We start from the raw sequence: 18,051 nt of genomic DNA on the forward strand, positions 1-18,051 counted from the left end.
CAGAGGGAACTACAACTCCTCTGCAAATTACAATAACTTCTACCCGACGAGGGGTCAGCGATTCCGAGGACGTGGAAACTTCAGGAATGAGTCCGGCAGCAACAATTCCCACGGTAAGTGTGATCCCTGCGGATCAGGTTGTTATTGGGGGAAGGTTGGCATGTTTCCCACAGGCCTGGGCGGCTATTACGACGGACGCATGGGTCCTTCAGACCGTGCGGGGGTTCCGCATAGAGTTTTACGATCAACCGCGCCAGTTACAGCCACCTCGGCCCATAACTTTTTCTCAGCCAGACGTGCTGTTGATCGACGAGGAAGTCTCGGCGCTGCTGCGCAAAGGGGCTATTTGTCGAACAACGCGTCACCCCGGGGGTTTCCTGAGCAATATATTTCTTGTGGAAAAGGTGGACGGGGGCAGGCGGCCAGTCATCAACCTCAAGGAGTTCAATGGCTGGGTAGTGTACAACCACTTCAAGATGGAAGGCATCCATCTGTTGAGAGACGTATTGCTCCCGAACAATTGGATGGTTCGCCTGGACCTCAAAGATGCGTACTTGGTAGTCCCCATCCATCCTCCTCATCGCCGTTTCCTCCAGTTTTGCTGGAAAGGCATGGTTTTTGAGTTCAAGGTCCTTCCATTCGGGCTTTCCTCTGCCCCTTGGTGCTTTACCAAAATTCTGCACCCGGCCATAGAAACCCTGCGGAGTCAGGGGATTCGGCTGATCGTCTATCTGGACGACATTTTGCTACTGGGCCAGGACCCGAGCAGGTTGACCGCTCATCTATCCCAGACAGTCACCCTATTGCAGGGTCTGGGTTTTATTGTCAACAAGGAGAAGTCAGTTTTCACGCCCGCCCAAACAATGGTGTTCTTGGGCTTCGTGGTAGATTCGGTGCTCTCGACTCTCAGTCTACCGTCCAGGAAGATGGCCAAGATCAAGCACGTACTGCGGCAGACGATCTCCAAATCGCACACCTCTCTTCGGCAGGTTGCCAGAGTGGTAGGTCTTCTCTCGTCGTCAATTCAGGCGATTTTTCCGGGCCCTCTTCATTACCGGGCCCTCCAGCGCCTCAAAGCACATCATTTGCACAGAGGACTCTCTTACGACCACTTGATTCCCCTGTCGGTGGAGGTCAAGGAGGAAATGTCCTGGTGGCTCGCCCACATGGAGGCGTGGAACGGGCGTGCGATCTTCGGGTCCGTTCCGGACTTGGTAATAGAGTCCGACGCCAGCAGGTCCGGTTGGGGCGCCCGCTGCGGGGATTTCTCCACAGGCGGCGCTTGGTCATCCGATGAGCAGCGGCTCCACATCAACTGCTTGGAACTTCTAGCAGGATCCTTTGCCGTCCGTTGCTGGACCAGGGACTCTGTGAAGTCATGTGTCCTTCTGCGAATGGACAATGTTTCGGCGGTTCGGTATGTGAACCATTTGGGGGGCCCGCGATCGCGGGCGCTAGCGGATCTGGCGAAAGACTTTTGGGACTATTGTCTCGCCCATCAGGTCTCGGTGACGGCAGAATACCTTCCGGGACGGGCCAACCAAGTGGCGGATTGGCACTCGCGATACCTGCGAGACTCCAGCCTGTGGAAGCTGGATGTTCAAGATTTCCACTGGCTGGCGACATGCTGGGGTCCTTTTTCCATAGACCTGTTCGCATCCCGTCTGGACTTCCAGCTGCCGAGGTTTTTCAGCTGGAGACCGGACCCTCTGGCGGAGGCGACGGATGCGTTTTTCCAGGACTGGAGACAGGAACGACCGTATGCCTTCCCGCCTTTCTCCATGATAGTGCGGGCCGCGGCCCAGCTTCGCCGTCAGATGGCTGACGTAGTGATGGTGACGCCCGTATGGAGGTCGCAAGTGTGGTTTCCAGTTCTTCTGGAACTTTCCTGGGATTCTCCAATCCTACTCCCCCGGCTCCCTCGTCTTCTCCTCAATCCGGACAGGGATCCTCACCATCTCCTCCAGGGTTCTCTCCGCCTCATGGCATGGAGGCTTTCAGGAGACGCTGGTCGCTCCCTGGCCTTTCGAACTCGGCTCAGCACCTTTTGTCCAAAGCCTGGGCAGGTAGCACTGCAAAAAGGTATAGATCGGCTTGGACCAGGTGGGTTCGTTGGTGTCTTCGACGGGATTTGGATCCCATGGTCGCAGGTTTCGTTCCCATCCTGAATTTCCTGGCGGAACTGTCTACGGCCGGCTTAGCATACCGGACTATTAATACGATACGGTCTGCCTTATCAGCAGCTCATGAGAAGTTGGATGGAGTGGCGGTCGGGGAACATCCCCTTGTCTGTCGACTCCTCAGAGGAGTGCGTCTTGCTTTACCACCGGAGCCACGATATTCTGTCCTGTGGGATGTTAACGTGGTGTTGAACCTTTTTCTTTCTTGGCAGCCTAACAAGTATCTCTCCTTGAAGGAATTGTCAGCTAAGCTGGCGATGCTCCTCTGTTTGGTGTCATGTCGCAGGGTGTCCGATGTGCGTGCCTTAGATATATAGACATTTACCATGGGCCGCCGCACGAAATCGGCTACGAGGTCTATTTCTTACCCTGCTTTTGCAGATGTCCCTAAGTTGTGTGTGGTGCAGTGTTTGAAAACGTATGAGGATGTCACGACAGAACTTCGCCCTCCGGGCGAACGGCAGTTGCTCATTGCATTGCGCAAGCCTCACAAGGCTGTCTCTTCCCCCACTATAGCCCGTTGGGTACGATGGGTATTACAGGAAGCTGGTATTGATACAAAGCAATTCGGAGCTCACTCCGCAAGAGGGGCCATGGCCTCCAAAGCATTTGCCCTTGGGGCGCGTTTGGAAGACCTCATGCGCGCTGCGGATTGGTCTTCGGATTCCACCTTCAAGAGGTTTTATTTCAAGCCGGTGGTGGATATTGCTAGTTTGGTGGTGAACAAGCTTTGAACAAGCATAATCCGAAGCCTCCGTTCCTGACATAGAATTGAAATTTGCCTAGCTTAGTTAACGGTAAGTTTCAATTCTATTAAGGACACGGAGGCGAGGATTATCCCACCCATACCTCCTGCGGAGATCCCGCCCGTTCTGGAGTAAGTAATCTTTTTTCCGGATTGCAATGCGGTTTCACTGTTCTCTTTAGTTGCATGTCGTTGACTTGTTGCAATGCTTTCGTTGACTTGCCTCCAAGCTTAGCGGGTATGGCATGGCTCACGTTCTTTTTTCCGCCAGGTAATGATGGTGCGAAACAAGATCGGTGAGACTTTGGCCTGACTCGCGACGAAGAAAGAGGAGGAGTTCACAAGATGGACGCTCTATATTTGGATCTATGGACACTGAGAAAGGACTACCTAATGGTGGACTGATGGGACTTGTGGTTATAAGAAATGTTATTATGATGCTTTCTGATGATTCCTGTATTTGGAATACAATTTTTTTTTCAAGTTTTGATGCTTTTCTGGCTGCTGTGTGGTGTTATGTGAATAAACTGCATAATCCTCGCCTCCGTGTCCCTAATAGAATTGAAACTTACCGTTACTAAGCTAGGCAAATTTCGATTCACATGCTTTAATAGAATAGAAAGCAGTAACCTCCGAAAACTGAGATTGCTAGGCAAATATATGGAAGAAAACCAAGACAGTACCAGGATAATACAGTCATGTTACCCATCATAGCAATCACAGTAAAACATCAAGGAGGGGGGAAAAGAGGCTCACCTTATTGAAACAGATGGCGAAGCACTGCCTGTCCCACTGCGGTATCCGCTTCATTGATGGCATCCAAACAGCAATGCTTGGTGAAAGTGTGCCTGCAGGACCATGTCGCTGCACGGCAAATCTGATGAAGAGGCACACCAGCAAACAAGGCGGTGGATGAAGATATCGCCCTCGTAGATTGAGCCCTCACGGAAGACTGCAATGGTTTACCAGCTTGTTGGTGGCAGAAGGCAATGGCTGAGGAAAGCCATCGAGCAATAGTTGGCTTGGAAACTGGATGTCCCTTACGCAGTCGTCCGTAGGCAATGAACAGCTGGTCGGACTTGCTGAAGGAGGCAGTTCTGGCAATATAAAATTTAAGGCATCGTTTGATGTCCAAAGAGTGCAAGCGCTGCTCCGCCAGAGACTTAGGGTCCGGAAAGAAAGTTCTCAGGAACACAGGCTCATTCAAATGAAAGTCTGTCGGTACTTTAGGTAGGAAAGAGGGGTTGGTGCGGAGCGCCACTCCGTTAGGCCTGAACTGAAGGTAAGGAGGCTTGATAGTGAAAGCGTGCAGGTCGCTCACGCGACGAGATGAGGTCAAAGCCAAAAGAAGCGCAACCTTCCAGGTGAGGAATTTGATATCCGTTTTATGGATGGATTCAAATGGTGACTTCATAAGTTGGGATAGTACAACATTGAGGTGCCAAGATGGAGGAGGGCGCCGAACAGGTGGGAACTTGCGGAAAAGTCCTTTGAAGAATTGACGTATGATTCTGGACGAGCAGAGGGAAGAAGAGCCATCGTGTCTGAAGCGAGATATCGCAGCTAAGAAAACTCTCAGGGTAGAATGAGAGAGTCCTGACTGAGCAAGGCTTAAGAAGAAAGGAAGAAGCTGCTCTGGAGTGGAATGGATGGGATGGACATTGGCTGAAACACACCAATGGCAGAATCTCTTCCAGTTGAGTTTATAAGTTTTGATGGTAGACGGATCCCTAGCTTGAGCTAGGATGTGTCTGCATTCCTGAGATAACTTCAAATCTGCGAATTCAAGGTGCTCAGGTTCCATGCCCACAATTGTAGCGTGGAGGGTTCCGGATGGCACAATAGGCCTTTGTCCATTGATAGTAAGTCTGGACGAGGGCGCAGAGGAATGGGCTCGCATTGGGACAACAGAAGCAGTTCTGAAAACCATGCCTGCCTGGGCCAACGAGGTGCGATCAACAGGATGCGGCAAGGCTTTCTCCGCATCTTCCATAGCACCCACGGTATTAATGGAATCGGCGGAAAAGCGTGAGCGAATAGATCGAACCAGTCTATCAAAAGGGCATTCCCGCACGACCCGGGGTGGGGATGCCAACTTGCATAAGACGGGCATTTCCGATTCTCCGGTGTTGCAAAGAGGTCTAGATCTGGGTGACCCCACTGGTGAAAGACAAGATCTAGAGTCTGCTGGTGCAGTTCCCATTCGTGCGTTGAGGAAGTGGACCTGCTCAGAGAGTCCGCCAAAATGTTGGGCACGCCCGGAAGGTGGACGGCTGTAAAGGTGATCTGGTGGCGGAGAGCCCAATCCCAGATCGACTGGGCCAAGTGAGACAGAAGAGGAGACTTGATTCCTCCCTGCTTGTTCACGTAGTACATACTGGTGGTATTGTCCGTTTGGATCAGCACTGACTCCCCGTGAACTACTGGGAGGAATGACTTGAGCGCTAGGAAGATCACCATCAACTCCAGTCTGTTGATATGCCACTTGCGCTGGGGCAGAGTCCACTTGCCCTTGATGGATAGGCCCTGGAGATGAGCACCCCACCCTCCAGGGAGACGTCTGTCGTCAGCGTGAGATCTGGTGCGTGAACGAGAAAGGACGTTCCCATTTACAGATTTGTAGGTTGTGCCCACCAAAGCAAGCTCTTTCTCATGCGGGTTGTCACTGCGACAAGGTCGTTGAAGGACCCGGAGACCTGACGCCACTGTAAGTCCAGTTCTTCCTGAATGGGACGGGCACGCAACCTGCAATTTGGGATCAGTGCGATGCAAGATGAAGCCATTCCCAAGAATGATTTTAACGTTCGAACAGAAACGGATTGTTTTGTTCGAATGAGGGAGACCAGACGAAGGATTTTGTGACGTCGCTCGTTGGAGACGAACGCTTTTGAGAGCTTCGTATCTAGGATCGCTCCCAAGAAGGATCTGGTCGGCAGAGGTGCAAACTGTGACTTTTCAACGTTGATGGTCAACCCCAGGGACTGAAACACCTGCTGGCAAAGGCGAGTGCCCTGGTGTAGCTGATGGTGGGATTGAGGCTTTAGAAGGTAATCGTCCAAATATGGAAAGATTTGAACGCCTTGGAGACGCAGGCGAGCCACCACAGGGGCCAGTACCTTCGTGAACACACGAGGAGCTGATCGCAGCCCGAAGGGCAGAACTTTGAACTGAAAGTGCATTGGCCCCACCTTGAAACGCAGGTACTGGCGATGTTGTTGGATAATAGGGACATGAAAGTATGCGTCTTGAAGGTCTATGGTGGTCATGAAATCCTCGCTGGATAGAAGACGAAGGATTTCCTGTAACGTCAGCGTGCGGAACGATTGGGACTTTAGGAACTGGTTGAGAGCCCTCAGATCCAGAATGGGTCGCCAAACTCCGGTCTTCTTGAGTATGAGGAAGAATCGAGAGTAAAACCCCTCTCCTCTTTGATGTTTCGGGACCACAGAGGAATCTCTACAAACTCTAGGGTATGACCCCGTCGTACAATGTCCAAAACCCAGCGGTACGAGGTGATCGTGGACCACAGAGAATAAAACAGAGAGATTCGACCTCCAACATTTTGATGGTGAGAAAAGTCATTGGCGTTTAGAGTTGGATCCCCGGTAAGAGGACTTTAATCTGTAAGGCCTGGAGGACTGCTGGCGAGATTGCTGATTGGGCATGTAACGTTGGCCGCTCTGATTGTATGAGCGGTATTGCTGCCCACCTCGAACGTTGGAAGAAGTGCCGCGTCCATGCGCACCTCGAAAGGACTGCTTCCGAAATTGTAATGTGCCCAAAGACTTTGCTGTATCGGTGTCTTTTTTAATGGACTCCAGGGCGTCATCAATATGGGATCTGTATAGTGATTCCCCATCATAGGGCATGTCCAGTATTCTGGATTGGACTTCCTGCCGGAAGGATGTGGACTTTAGCCAACCTTGTCGTCGGAGTGCAGCCGCACTTGCAAGCAGATGGAATCCTGTGTTAGCAACATCGACTGCATAGTCGATCATTTCTTCTGACGTTCTCTGTCCATCTCGAAGGATCTGTAGAGCATCAGCCTTGGAAGCATCAGGTATGAGTTCTATCAGATCTGAAATGTCTGACCACATTTGTCGGTCATAGCGCCCCAAGATGGCTAAGGCATTGGCTGCCCGGACAGATGTGGAAGCCATCGTTGAGAACTTGCGGCCAATAGCATCCAGACGTCGACCCTCTCTATCCGGAGGGGCTGTGATAGGAGCCACTGGGTTCCGGGCTCGACGCTGTGCGGCCTGAGTCACTACCGAGTCCGGTTTGGGGTGAGAAAGCAGGCAAGCCGGAGACCCAATCGGGGCCTTGTACTTTTTCTCAAGGCGCGGTATCTGTGCAGGTAAGGAGTTTGGAGCAGTCATGAGCTTAATTCCTTCCTTACAAACAAAATCGATGATAGGAATCGTGTGGGTTTGTTTATAAGGTTTGTCTTTAAAATCATAAAGGAAACAGTCCTCCTCACATTGTGATCTTGGTAATTTAAAGCGCAGAGCTGCTTTATCCATTAAAAGATAGAAACTGGCGATATCCACGGGAGGCGAATCTCCAGAGTTCCCTGGCTGAGGTGAGGGCGTCTGTGCCCGATAATCATCCCAGTCCGCCATATCCGGGTTGCCTGCTTCATCCGAATTGTCTGGGACTTCTCCGTCCTCACGCTCCGGGACCGCCTCATCATCCGCATCCTGTGGATAAACTGTTGTATGAATCCTAATAGACGTCTGAACCTGAGACGAAGTTGTAGGTGGTAACACAGGCGGCCGAGAAGGTGGAGGCAGTGCCACGGTAGCCGGAGATGGTGCCGGTGTACTCTGTGGCGTAGCTGGGAAACTGCGGTTGTAATCATCCACCATATGTTGGAGATTTGAGATCAGAGTTAAAGGAATGGTAGCCATAGGGACTTGGACCAGCTGTTCCTCAGATTGAGACTGTTGATCACCGTCACCTTCATCAGAATCCGAGTCCTGATACTTAATTATTAAGTCAGATGGACTTTGTGCCGCTCCAAAGGTATCCCCTTCTTGTTCTGAGTCAGTGTCAGGCTCAGATGTAGTGGCAAACATTGGAGAAGGTGGTTGCAGCTCTGGATCAGAGAGCTGGTGACACGGAGCCTTGTCGCAACGATGAGAAGAATCTGAAGTCCTCAAAGGCACCAACGGCAACGAGGCAAAGGTAAGTGGTGCCACCGTCGACGGTGCCGTCGTCGACAACGTTGACGATACTGGCTTGCTCGTTGACTAAGATAGTTTTGGAGAAATCATCGTCGACGGTACGGCCGTCGACGGAATCGTCGTCTGGGCCCCTGTCGATCAGCTGTAGACGAGGCCGTCGACGAAGCAATCGTCGATGGAACAGTCGTCGACGCCAGTGTAGCCTCCGTAGACGGAGTCCTCGTCGACGAGGCTTTGGTCGATGATGCCTTCGTCGACGAGTCCTTGGTCGACGGTATCTTCGTCGACGAGATCTTGGTCGACGGAGTCGCAGTCGACGACGACGAGGATTTCTTGGAGACTTTCGTCGACGAGGGTTATTTCTTCTTCGTCGACGAGGAAATGGGAATCGTCAACGGAACTGGCTTTGAAGGCAATGAAACCTTCGTTGACGTGGATGCTGTCGACGAGACCGTCGTCGACGAAGAAAAAGCTGAGGTAGTAGTCAGCGTCGTCGTCGAGGATGTAGCAAATGCCGTTCTCGTCGTCGGAGCGCTCGGCGACGCTCCCGTCGACGGCGGAACTTTGAGAGGCGTGGAAACACCTCGAGAGGCAGCAGAAGACGCCTAAGAGCCAGGTCTCGTGGGCGTAAAGGTGGTAGGGGTGGCTGAAGACGCCACAGAAGCTAGAGGCAGGCCAACTTCATCTTCTTGAGGAAAGGAGATGGAACATCCTGTAAACTACCACGCTTGGATGCTGCTGAAGAAAGTCCAGAATGAAAAGTTTCTGAGTCTGACAGGGCTGAATCCTTATCTTTTAGACGTTGAAGCCAAAGGAGAAGGCGGCCTTCTCTGTCCTTCAGAGTCTTTGTAGAAAAAGTTCTACAGAACTTGCAGCTGCTAGCCTCATGATCAGCGTATAAACAGTATATACACTTCTGGTGGGGGTCCTTTTCAAAAAGGCGCAGCTTCCCACAAGAAGAGCAAGGTCTAAATAAAGACTTCTTACTTGACATGTTGTGAAAAAACACTGCAACTAGATGAGTAGAGGTGAAAACTGAGCAGAGCTCAGGGAGACTCCCTTCACACGACGTGCGGTAGAAAATCTGAGGGCTTGAGTTTCTGAGGAGAAGGTTCTAGAGGGTGCTGACACCTGATTGGCTGTAATTTGGACTAACATAATGAGACTAATGTGTTACAAGTAGTTTTTCTCTTTACCATGCTTTCCTATGTAGGAATAGTTTTTTGAGGTTTCTATTATGTTTCCTATTCTTTATCATGTATTATATGTACATATATATTATAATTATTTATATATATATTTAGCATTATTGCTATTTTATTTACCGTGGGACTCCCACTTCGACGACGGGGAATATTCAAGCATGTGACTCTATGAAAGACACCCCTAATACTGGAGAAAAGGTATTCCCAGACTTTGAGCTAACTGGCGGGAGGGTATCAAACGGAAAATGATTTTACTCATGAGCCAGCCGTTTCTATCCTACACTGCTATTCAGGCCTGCGTGGTTCCTAGATTATGACAATGAACAAACTATCACAACCGATCTGTTCTACTCAGAGTGCAAGATTCGATCTTATAGTGGTGGTTTTGGATACAAAGTGTTGAACCTAATCACTCCATCTTCCCCTTGAATAATTTCTTGTGGTTTGTTTTTTTGTAGATTTGTAAAACAATGTCACAGGTGAGTTGGTTCATAGGGTCAGGGCCTCTGACCGGTGAGGGTACAGGCTAAGGGGCCCATTGCATCAATCTTTCTTCATGTTTAAGCAGGATGCCACAACCAAACAGAAGGTCTGTTTCTTTCAAATGTTTGAGGACTCCGCCACTCCTAGAGAAGCATTTCAGTTCTGATGGACTAAGGTGTGAAGTGCATTAGCCTTTGTACAGAGGCTAGTTCTGCCCTTGCCACAGGGAATGGCCACGCTGCAGAAAACGAGGGATGGGATGAGACACAGGCATCTACATTAGAGAAACAGGGAACAAGAGAAATATACAGTGCATCCACTAGGTAAACCAGATTCCATGAGAGGTACCAGGAAGTGTGTACAAAGAGTTTGGAATGCCCAAAACTGAAGCTAGGGCAGGTAGCAAAATGTACAAGGATTTAGTGACATTGTTGAGCAAAGTCATAAATTCTAAAATCCTGGGAGCACCAAATGAGGGGCGAAGGAATTGGAATAAGTCTAAGAAAATACTGTACTATCTAGGTCAGGATCATAGCCAAAGAAAGACATGCAAACCAGTGATCATCAAGTCTAACATCTTTATTGTTAACAGAAGAGGGAGTTCTATTTCACTGCTTAGACGAAACGATAAGGAGGAGCCCTGCCAGTTTGATATCCCCCAGCACACAAGTGTTTACTCAGGAAAGGACTGCCACTAAAGCATTTGATTAGTTTCTCCTGTGCATGTGAAAGTAAGCGTGTCCTTGGAATGCACAGAGGATAAATCATTGAAACTGAAGAGTCAGTAGGAGCTTACACCATGTGCCCTACTCCATGGATTCCTGGCAGTGTACTTCTTGAAAGAGGCAATCAAAATCTACTGAAAAGGCTAGACAGTAGAAGATAATTTACATAGGCCTTCATGACAAGTTTGTCGTAGTAGGCTGGGGTACTTACTACAGGAGGTAAATATAATTTCCCCTGAGTACTCTTATTACGGGTTATCAACAGGAAAAAGAGTCATAACATGTAGAATAATTTTTTAACACCCTGAATTCTGCATGTTTTGCTCTTTCTCTGGGCTGTATCCAACCAATACATTTCAGCAGTTAGAACTGCTGGAATGTATCTGGGAAAAAAGTGGGAGGGAGTGATAATGATCATACAACTGATAATTCAGGACTCTATGCAAACACACTTGCACAGGGATCAGAATTTAGCCAGGAACTTCTAATAAATGCCATAGTGTGTGTTGGTGTAGCTTAGGTGTTAAGGGAAGTTCAGTAAGTGAGAAGGTAACAGGACTATCTGCTAAGTTTCTTCTGCTGTCTGTGAATAGGTTGTTCTGCCCCTCAAAAGAGATTTTCTTTCTTGTTAAAATCCTGGGGGTGGAAAGAACAGAAGTTTTAACTTTATTGTGACTCATTACACAGTGGTTACTCCTCGAATGAAGATGGTGATCAATGTCACAAAAAGAGAAGTTGTAACTCTCCTAAAACACTACAAAGAATCTATATAGGATATTGAAAGGGGCACTGTAGAGTACTTAAAACTAGAAGTGGCAAGAATTAAGTGTTGTAATTTTTAAGTGATTTCACCTTTACGGGGCAGAAGATTCAATAATTGAGGCACTTTCTATTTTACAAATAAAGATGTGGTTAACATTGTGAAACATTTCCCGAAACAAAAGCAAATCTGTTTTAATACATTACTTGCTGTCACAAATATTACGCAAGGCTATGTTGATATCAAATATGCAAATTAACAAATTGTTCAGGATCAGCCTGCAGCAGCTGTGTTAAGAGATTATTGTAAAAACTGATGTTATGTTTCTGATGTTCACGTTATTTTTCACACGTCAGGGTTTACAATAGCAATATCGACTATTTAATCAATTAATAACCAAGTATGCATTAAAATAGTGTTTCTGAGAAAACAGGAAATAAGATTTACATTTTAAAACAATCGTATTGTAACTTACAAGACATTTAGCAGCCAGCTCTTCATGCCTCTTTCCACATTGTATTTGGTTAACTCTTTCAGTTAACTGTTCCAGTCTTTCATCAAAAACATCGGAGAATAAAATCTGTAGTTGCCGATTAATCAAAATCTTGACCTAAAACAGCAAAAACATTTTGATTTAAATAAACCATTTTAAGAGCACATTTTGAACAGGCCATGGGATGGCTCAATTCAGTCCAAATCAAATAAAACCCACAGGTAAATAACTGATACTTCAATGTAAATTGAGGTAAATTGCAACTTGGACAACTGCAAACGTATTCTTAGGCACTGCGCCCAAACAATTTACCTATAACACTACACACCCTACTAACAAAGGAAACTTGAGTCTTTTATAGCAGTTTTTATATATATTGCCAAAAAAATAAATCGGGTTTCATCTGAACACCAAAACTATTTTCAGCAGCAATCCGAAGGTTGGTAGATACGGGTTGAATTAATCAAAAATAGTTAGCTTTCAGATCTTAAACAGATACTTGAACATGATTTGAACTGACACTGCAATATTACACTGAACAATATTATTGGGTCAGAGCAAATTGGTAGCAGCTAGACTTCCAGTTTAGCCTGGGAGGGTACAGCCCCTCCCTCGCCTGTCAAGGTTGGCATTGACATGCAAGAGGGAGGACTTATGTGGAACTGCAAAGGTCAGATATTAGTCCAGAGGTCAGCTGACCGTGCTCCTTCACAAGACTTCATTATAAGCTTCCGTTCACTTTGGTCAAATAGTGCATTTTTCTATATGTGGAATTGGCATCTTAACGTTTATTGATTCACTTTCTGGTTTGTGGATAGAGTGTCAAGGGTTTGATAGGATCAATCCAGCATAACCAATTGAGGTCATGAGCAAGTCATTTTTAATAATTCAGTAAGCCTAAAATGCTCTTTAATTATTTCATAATGTTTCAGTAGGGCGAATTCTTGAATACCACAAGGTATCGGGCATTTCTATTCAATTTTCAAAGAGAATGTGGCAAATGTATTAGAAGCAATGTCTCCACAACTGATATTTTTCCAAGCACTGCTTAGCCCCTTCGAGGCTTGTGACAAGGTCAGCTCGTCATGGGTGTTACCTGCGCTGTGCTTGTGACGAGCTGACCTTGTCACAAACAATGGGAAAATATAATTTTCAGCACAGGAGGAAAATATCACTAGCACCCAAGGTGTTAATACATTCTTCATCTCTGCAGCACATGGGCTCTCACCCAGAGACGTTTTAAGGCATGGGCAAAGTGGGCTCTGGCCCAGGGCACCCACCTTTATAAGGGCCCCATCATTAAGCTTTCAGGACAGTTCCAGACAGTGGCATAACTCAACAAGCATTTGCAATGCAATAGGTCTCGCATTATTAAACTTTGAGCTATTGGCATTGCTAAATAATTATACACCAATAGCTCAAATTTTAATAATGCGAGACCTATTGCATTGCAAATGCTTGTTTCTTGTGTTGTTACACGTACTGCTTTATCTAGTCGGTGAGCACTATTTTCTTTAATGATCTTCTCTATTCCACCCATTTGCAGCACGCTGCCACCTTTTATATTGTTATTAGTCATGTATTTTTTCATTTCCAGCACAGTGTGATTTAACTATAATGGCTGCGCTTATTTATTTACTTATTTAATTTACAGCGCAACCGCTTTCACTTTAGCGGCTGCGCTACAAAAGCTTTCGGTATTTATTTATTTTTACACTTTGTGTGAATGCGTGTGGGCACCATTAATGTGGTTTCGCAATTACAACAGTCTGAGCTATTAGCATTGAAAATGACAATGTCTTTTATATCGGTCTTGCTTTCAAAAACACAAATAAAAGGCATTATCAAACACAAATAAAAGGCATTATCATTTCCAATGCAGATAGCTTAAAATCTTGCAATTGCAAGACCTATTGCATTGAAAATGGTTACTTACCAGTAGGAGTAGTTTTGCAGCTTGAAGAATGTTCTGGATTCACATGCTGTGCATTATTCCGCCATCTAATGGTTGGGTCCAGCGCCCTTGGGGAATCCATCAAACCATAGATTGCCTCATTGGAAGCAGCCATCTGCATTCTCTGCCCTGTGTTCTAGGGCAGCGACCTTCAAGGAGAGATCTGTGAGAGTTAATTTCAATGTAGAGACCTTAGACTGCAGTTTAGTGATGGTCTGTTTAGTTGCTAGTGACCTTTCCACTACTGCGCTAATGTCCATCTTTAAGAGGCACACATCAAAGGACACAGCCTCAATCTTAGCCTGCACCGCCGCACTGGAGGCCTCAATGGCGGCAAGGATCTGGGCCCCGGTGGGATCCGCAAGCGCAGCCCCCTTAGTAGAGGGATGGTCCCGCGGTAGGGCCTGCCCGCGCGATGCCGCCCTGGGCCATGTATTGGTCCATCTTAGTCTGCTGTGCTCCCCTCTGCCGTCTGTCCTGTCTGTCGTGCTCCTCAAGATGAGGAACAGAGCTCAACCCGGATCGCTCCCCAGCGCATTCCGGGGTCCTACCGTTATGTGGGCGCAAGGAGCCAACCCCTGGAGCAGCAGGCCGACCAGCGCGTATGGGGGCTCAACATGCCCCCCCCCCCCCACTCGAGGATGGATCAAAGAGCAATTTTAGATGTAGTCCTCAGCAAGGTTCCATGCACAAGGACTCGAGGCAGCCTGTCCCAAACCAGACCCTGAAGCCCTGCCAGCAGCCAGGGCCGTCCTACTAGATGGCTCACAGCGCCCACCAGCTGCCTTAAAGGGGCCCAGGCATGGCAGGACAGGGTAAAAGGGCCACAACAATTGTTTGAGGGCAGCCGACTGACCTCCCCCCAACCCCAGCCACTCTCTAAGGGGCGATGAAGTCACTCACCAGTTAAGGGCGGAGTCTACAAGCCTCGGCAAGTCAAATTCGTAGCACTGACACGAGGCATCCATATACCAACAAGGGGGCGGCATAGGTACAATGCAGACTGCATCAAGCTCCTGCTGTGACCTTCTATTAGGCTCCCTTCATGGCCCATCCTGCGGTGTAGTCTAGATCTCAGCGCCATCTCCAATGGCCTCGGCGCCACACAGCCCTGCAGCCCAAGGCGCCTCCCCCAGTGATCCGCCCAGTAATCTCAGTCCAGGCAAGCTCCAATCCTTCAACATCGGGGGCACCCTGCACCAACTGCATTATTACTGAATGCAGTCTGGATCAGTGTGTGTATTTAGTATGAAAGGGGGCTGCCGACCTGCCCCCCTACCGGGCAACCCTGAATGGCCTTCCACCTGGTCACCGCCTGGGGGCTTGTTTTTTGCCCAACTGCAGGGTCGGCTGCCGGAGTACGTGAGCCTGGGGCCCACTGACTAGCTCAATCAGAAGGTGTATGTGTGGTCAGGATGAGAGTGGGCCGCCACTTTGCCCTCCTAGCGAGCAACACCAGATGACTCACCACCCTATCACTGCCCAGGAACCAGTCTCCAGCCCTACCTCAGTATCTGGCCACGACTGCCCCCGGGCTGCCAGATGCCTGAGCATGTGAACCCAGGGGTCTGCGGCCACGGCAGGCCATAGCCTCAGTAGCACCAGCAATAGCCCTGCGCCCGGTATGTGGCCTGTTCACTCCCGGCACACCCTCCGGCCGGTTGGGGGCAATCAGTCAAATGTAAACCAGTAGGATAAGTGTAGGATTTGTGCGGGTCGGGGAAAAGCTCCCTAGAGTGCATCCACGGTGGCCGCCATTTTGGCCACACCTCCAAGAAGCAGACTTTAGTGGTAGTGCTGAGTGCAGATCATGCACCTCCAGGATGCCTGATGTTTCCTAATTGGAGAAGCGGATATATGCATCATGTTTTTTTTTGTTGCACAACCCCAGTCTGCCTACTGTTATTCATAATAGTTCTCTTGCATGGCCAGGATCTCTACACCTTGTTTGCTCAAGCATAAACGAAAACAGAGAGTGCAATCAGATTTTCATAAAAACTTTGTATTCATTCAGTGCAAGTTAAATATAGGAGCTGAATTTACATATATTTTCAAAAATGGCAAACGTCAAAGTACTAAACTTTCCTGGGCACTCTTGGGCAGTTGTTTGGTTAAGAGCCTGTCACAAACTAATCCGTTCCTCAAGCATCTCTGAGAAAACATGATCTTCCCCAATCTTTCTAATGAAACCTTCAAGTAAATGGGTGCTTCAGTAACCAAAACACATGGAAACAGACCTCTTTTGCTGAAGGCTATTATCCAAAGACAGATAAATGTGATAATCTTTTGAGTGTGGTATGATGGCCCTACCCCTTCTCAACAATAATAACTATTATAAAAATTCAAGTGCTCGATCGACTCGTCAAACCACTGCGGTTTTTTCACAGTGCATGTGAGTCACGTGACCACACAAGCACGCGCATCTCCCTAATCCCCCTGCCACACTTCTCCTCCCCTCGCTCGCATTCCCGCCCCCCCACCAGGCTCTCCCGCCCCCATCCGGCTTCCCTCCGTAAATTCCAAGTTTCTTTCGGCGCAAGGCCTCCTTGTTAGTTTAGGCTCGCCGTCCATAGTTGCTACTCCATGGCACTTTTCGATTTTCTCTTGGCAAACAAAGTTCACTTCTTGCAGAGTTACGGAAACACAATTTCAGAGATGTTCTCACTGTGACCGACAGAACTCAGTAACCGAACAGTTTTAAGATGCTCTTCAGCTCTTGCAACAAAAGAACAGACACGACCCTGGCAAGCACCGGTTAAAATCAGATTAACAGCGTCTGGTTTGTAACAAACAGGGCTTCTAACCGCTGCGAAGGCCTTGACGAACAGGCTGACATTCAGCAAACAGTTCTGATCCGGTTTTCGGCACTGTTCGATTTTCTCTTGGCAAACAAAGTTCACTTCTTGCAGAGTTACAGAAACACAATTTCAGAGATGTTCTCACTGTGACCGACAGAATTCAGTAACCGAACAGTTTTAAGATGCTCTTCAGCTCTTGCAACAAAAGAACAGACACGACCCTGGCAAGCACCGGCGGAGCATCGGTTAAAATCAGATTAACAGCGTCTGGTTTGTAACAAACTGGGCTTCTAACCGCTGCGAGCGCCTTGACTAACAGGCTGACATTCAGCAAACACTTCTGATCCGGTTTTCGGACCCCAACAAATCATGCTCCACACGCGCAGCGCCCTAGAAAGGGACATGTCGCACCAGGTATGTAGACGAGTCTAAACTAAAAGTGACTGCTAAGCAAAAATAGGACATTAAAAATCGTAAATAGCAGCTGCTCGGGTGGGTTGTTTCAGGGCTTGCATGCGCTTTTTAGAACAGGCTTTGGTCGCAACCAGCGTCTTGGCAGTCGTAGTGTTTGTTGCAAAACATGGCAGCCACCCTGTTTGTTTTCCCTTGAGTCATGCCCCCTTCCACCTCCCTGGTTGCCATGCCAATGGATTCTCCCCCCCGGGTGCTAAGGCAGCCAGCGAGTGCCAGTACATTCTGTGTTCGAGGCAAACATCACACACCTCTGTGGGTAGGGGGCATCCATGTGTGTGTGTGTGGGGGACGGGGGGGGGGGGCACACCGCAGATTAAAGACCGAACTTGGTCAACACCTGTCAAGGAGACCCGCCCCCACGCAGCATGCTGCATATGGTGTCCTATGCAGGGGTGGTGGTTGGGCCAATGCAATGTCTTCCAAGGAGGGCGAAGCCTGATGCCTAATCAACACAACCCGATGCACTCCACCAAAACTGTAGGTACCCACCAAAATTAATGCATATAAAACGCTCTGGGCTGGGGAGGGAGATTGCATTTCTAGTCAACAGAAATACTTACCACACTGTTCTATACTGAGATGTGCTATTACGCCGATGCACTGAATCCCAGCCTCCCCATGTGCAAAACGTGTAATCCTGCGCAAAACACTGTTCTGCCTCAAGAACCAGAGGCAATGCAAGATCAGTAACTACCACTCAAGCAATACAAGCTGGACGGGACAATCATAGGATGTGCACAGCTAAACACTTAACCGGTCAGAAACCCTACAATGGAAACAAGCCAGCAATCCCCTCGGGTGATCACTCAAGCCACCGACAAAGGCAGTGACCAGCAGGTCATGAGTCGAGCCTCGGCAAAGTCTAGCCACCCTACAATCAGGGCCACTGGAATTACGAGATGTGGCGTTTTCTGCATAATTATGGATTTGCCATACAATTCAACACCCGATACATAGTTGATAAAATCTGCAAACAAAATGTTTCCCACTCAAATGGATCAAAAGTTTAAAAAAATAAATAAAAAAAAAGTACAGCATGTTTCAGGTC

At 48.3% G+C, this 18,051-nt stretch overlaps 1 protein-coding gene across 1 annotated transcript in view; it reads right to left on the reverse strand.

Moving 5' to 3' along the window:
* ATF7IP2 (activating transcription factor 7 interacting protein 2) overlaps positions 1-18,051 on the reverse strand; it is a 280,782-nt gene that overhangs the window by 172,446 nt on the left and 90,285 nt on the right. Inside the window, exon 4 of the mRNA XM_086941363.1 lies at positions 11,760-11,894. Coding sequence (XP_086797489.1) covers positions 11,760-11,894 — 135 coding nt within the window. The remainder of the gene's footprint in view (positions 1-11,759; positions 11,895-18,051) is intronic.

This window comes from Lissotriton vulgaris, chromosome 10, assembly GCF_964263255.1.
Source record: "Lissotriton vulgaris chromosome 10, aLisVul1.2, whole genome shotgun sequence".
NCBI classification, from domain to species: Eukaryota; Metazoa; Chordata; class Amphibia; order Caudata; family Salamandridae; genus Lissotriton; species Lissotriton vulgaris.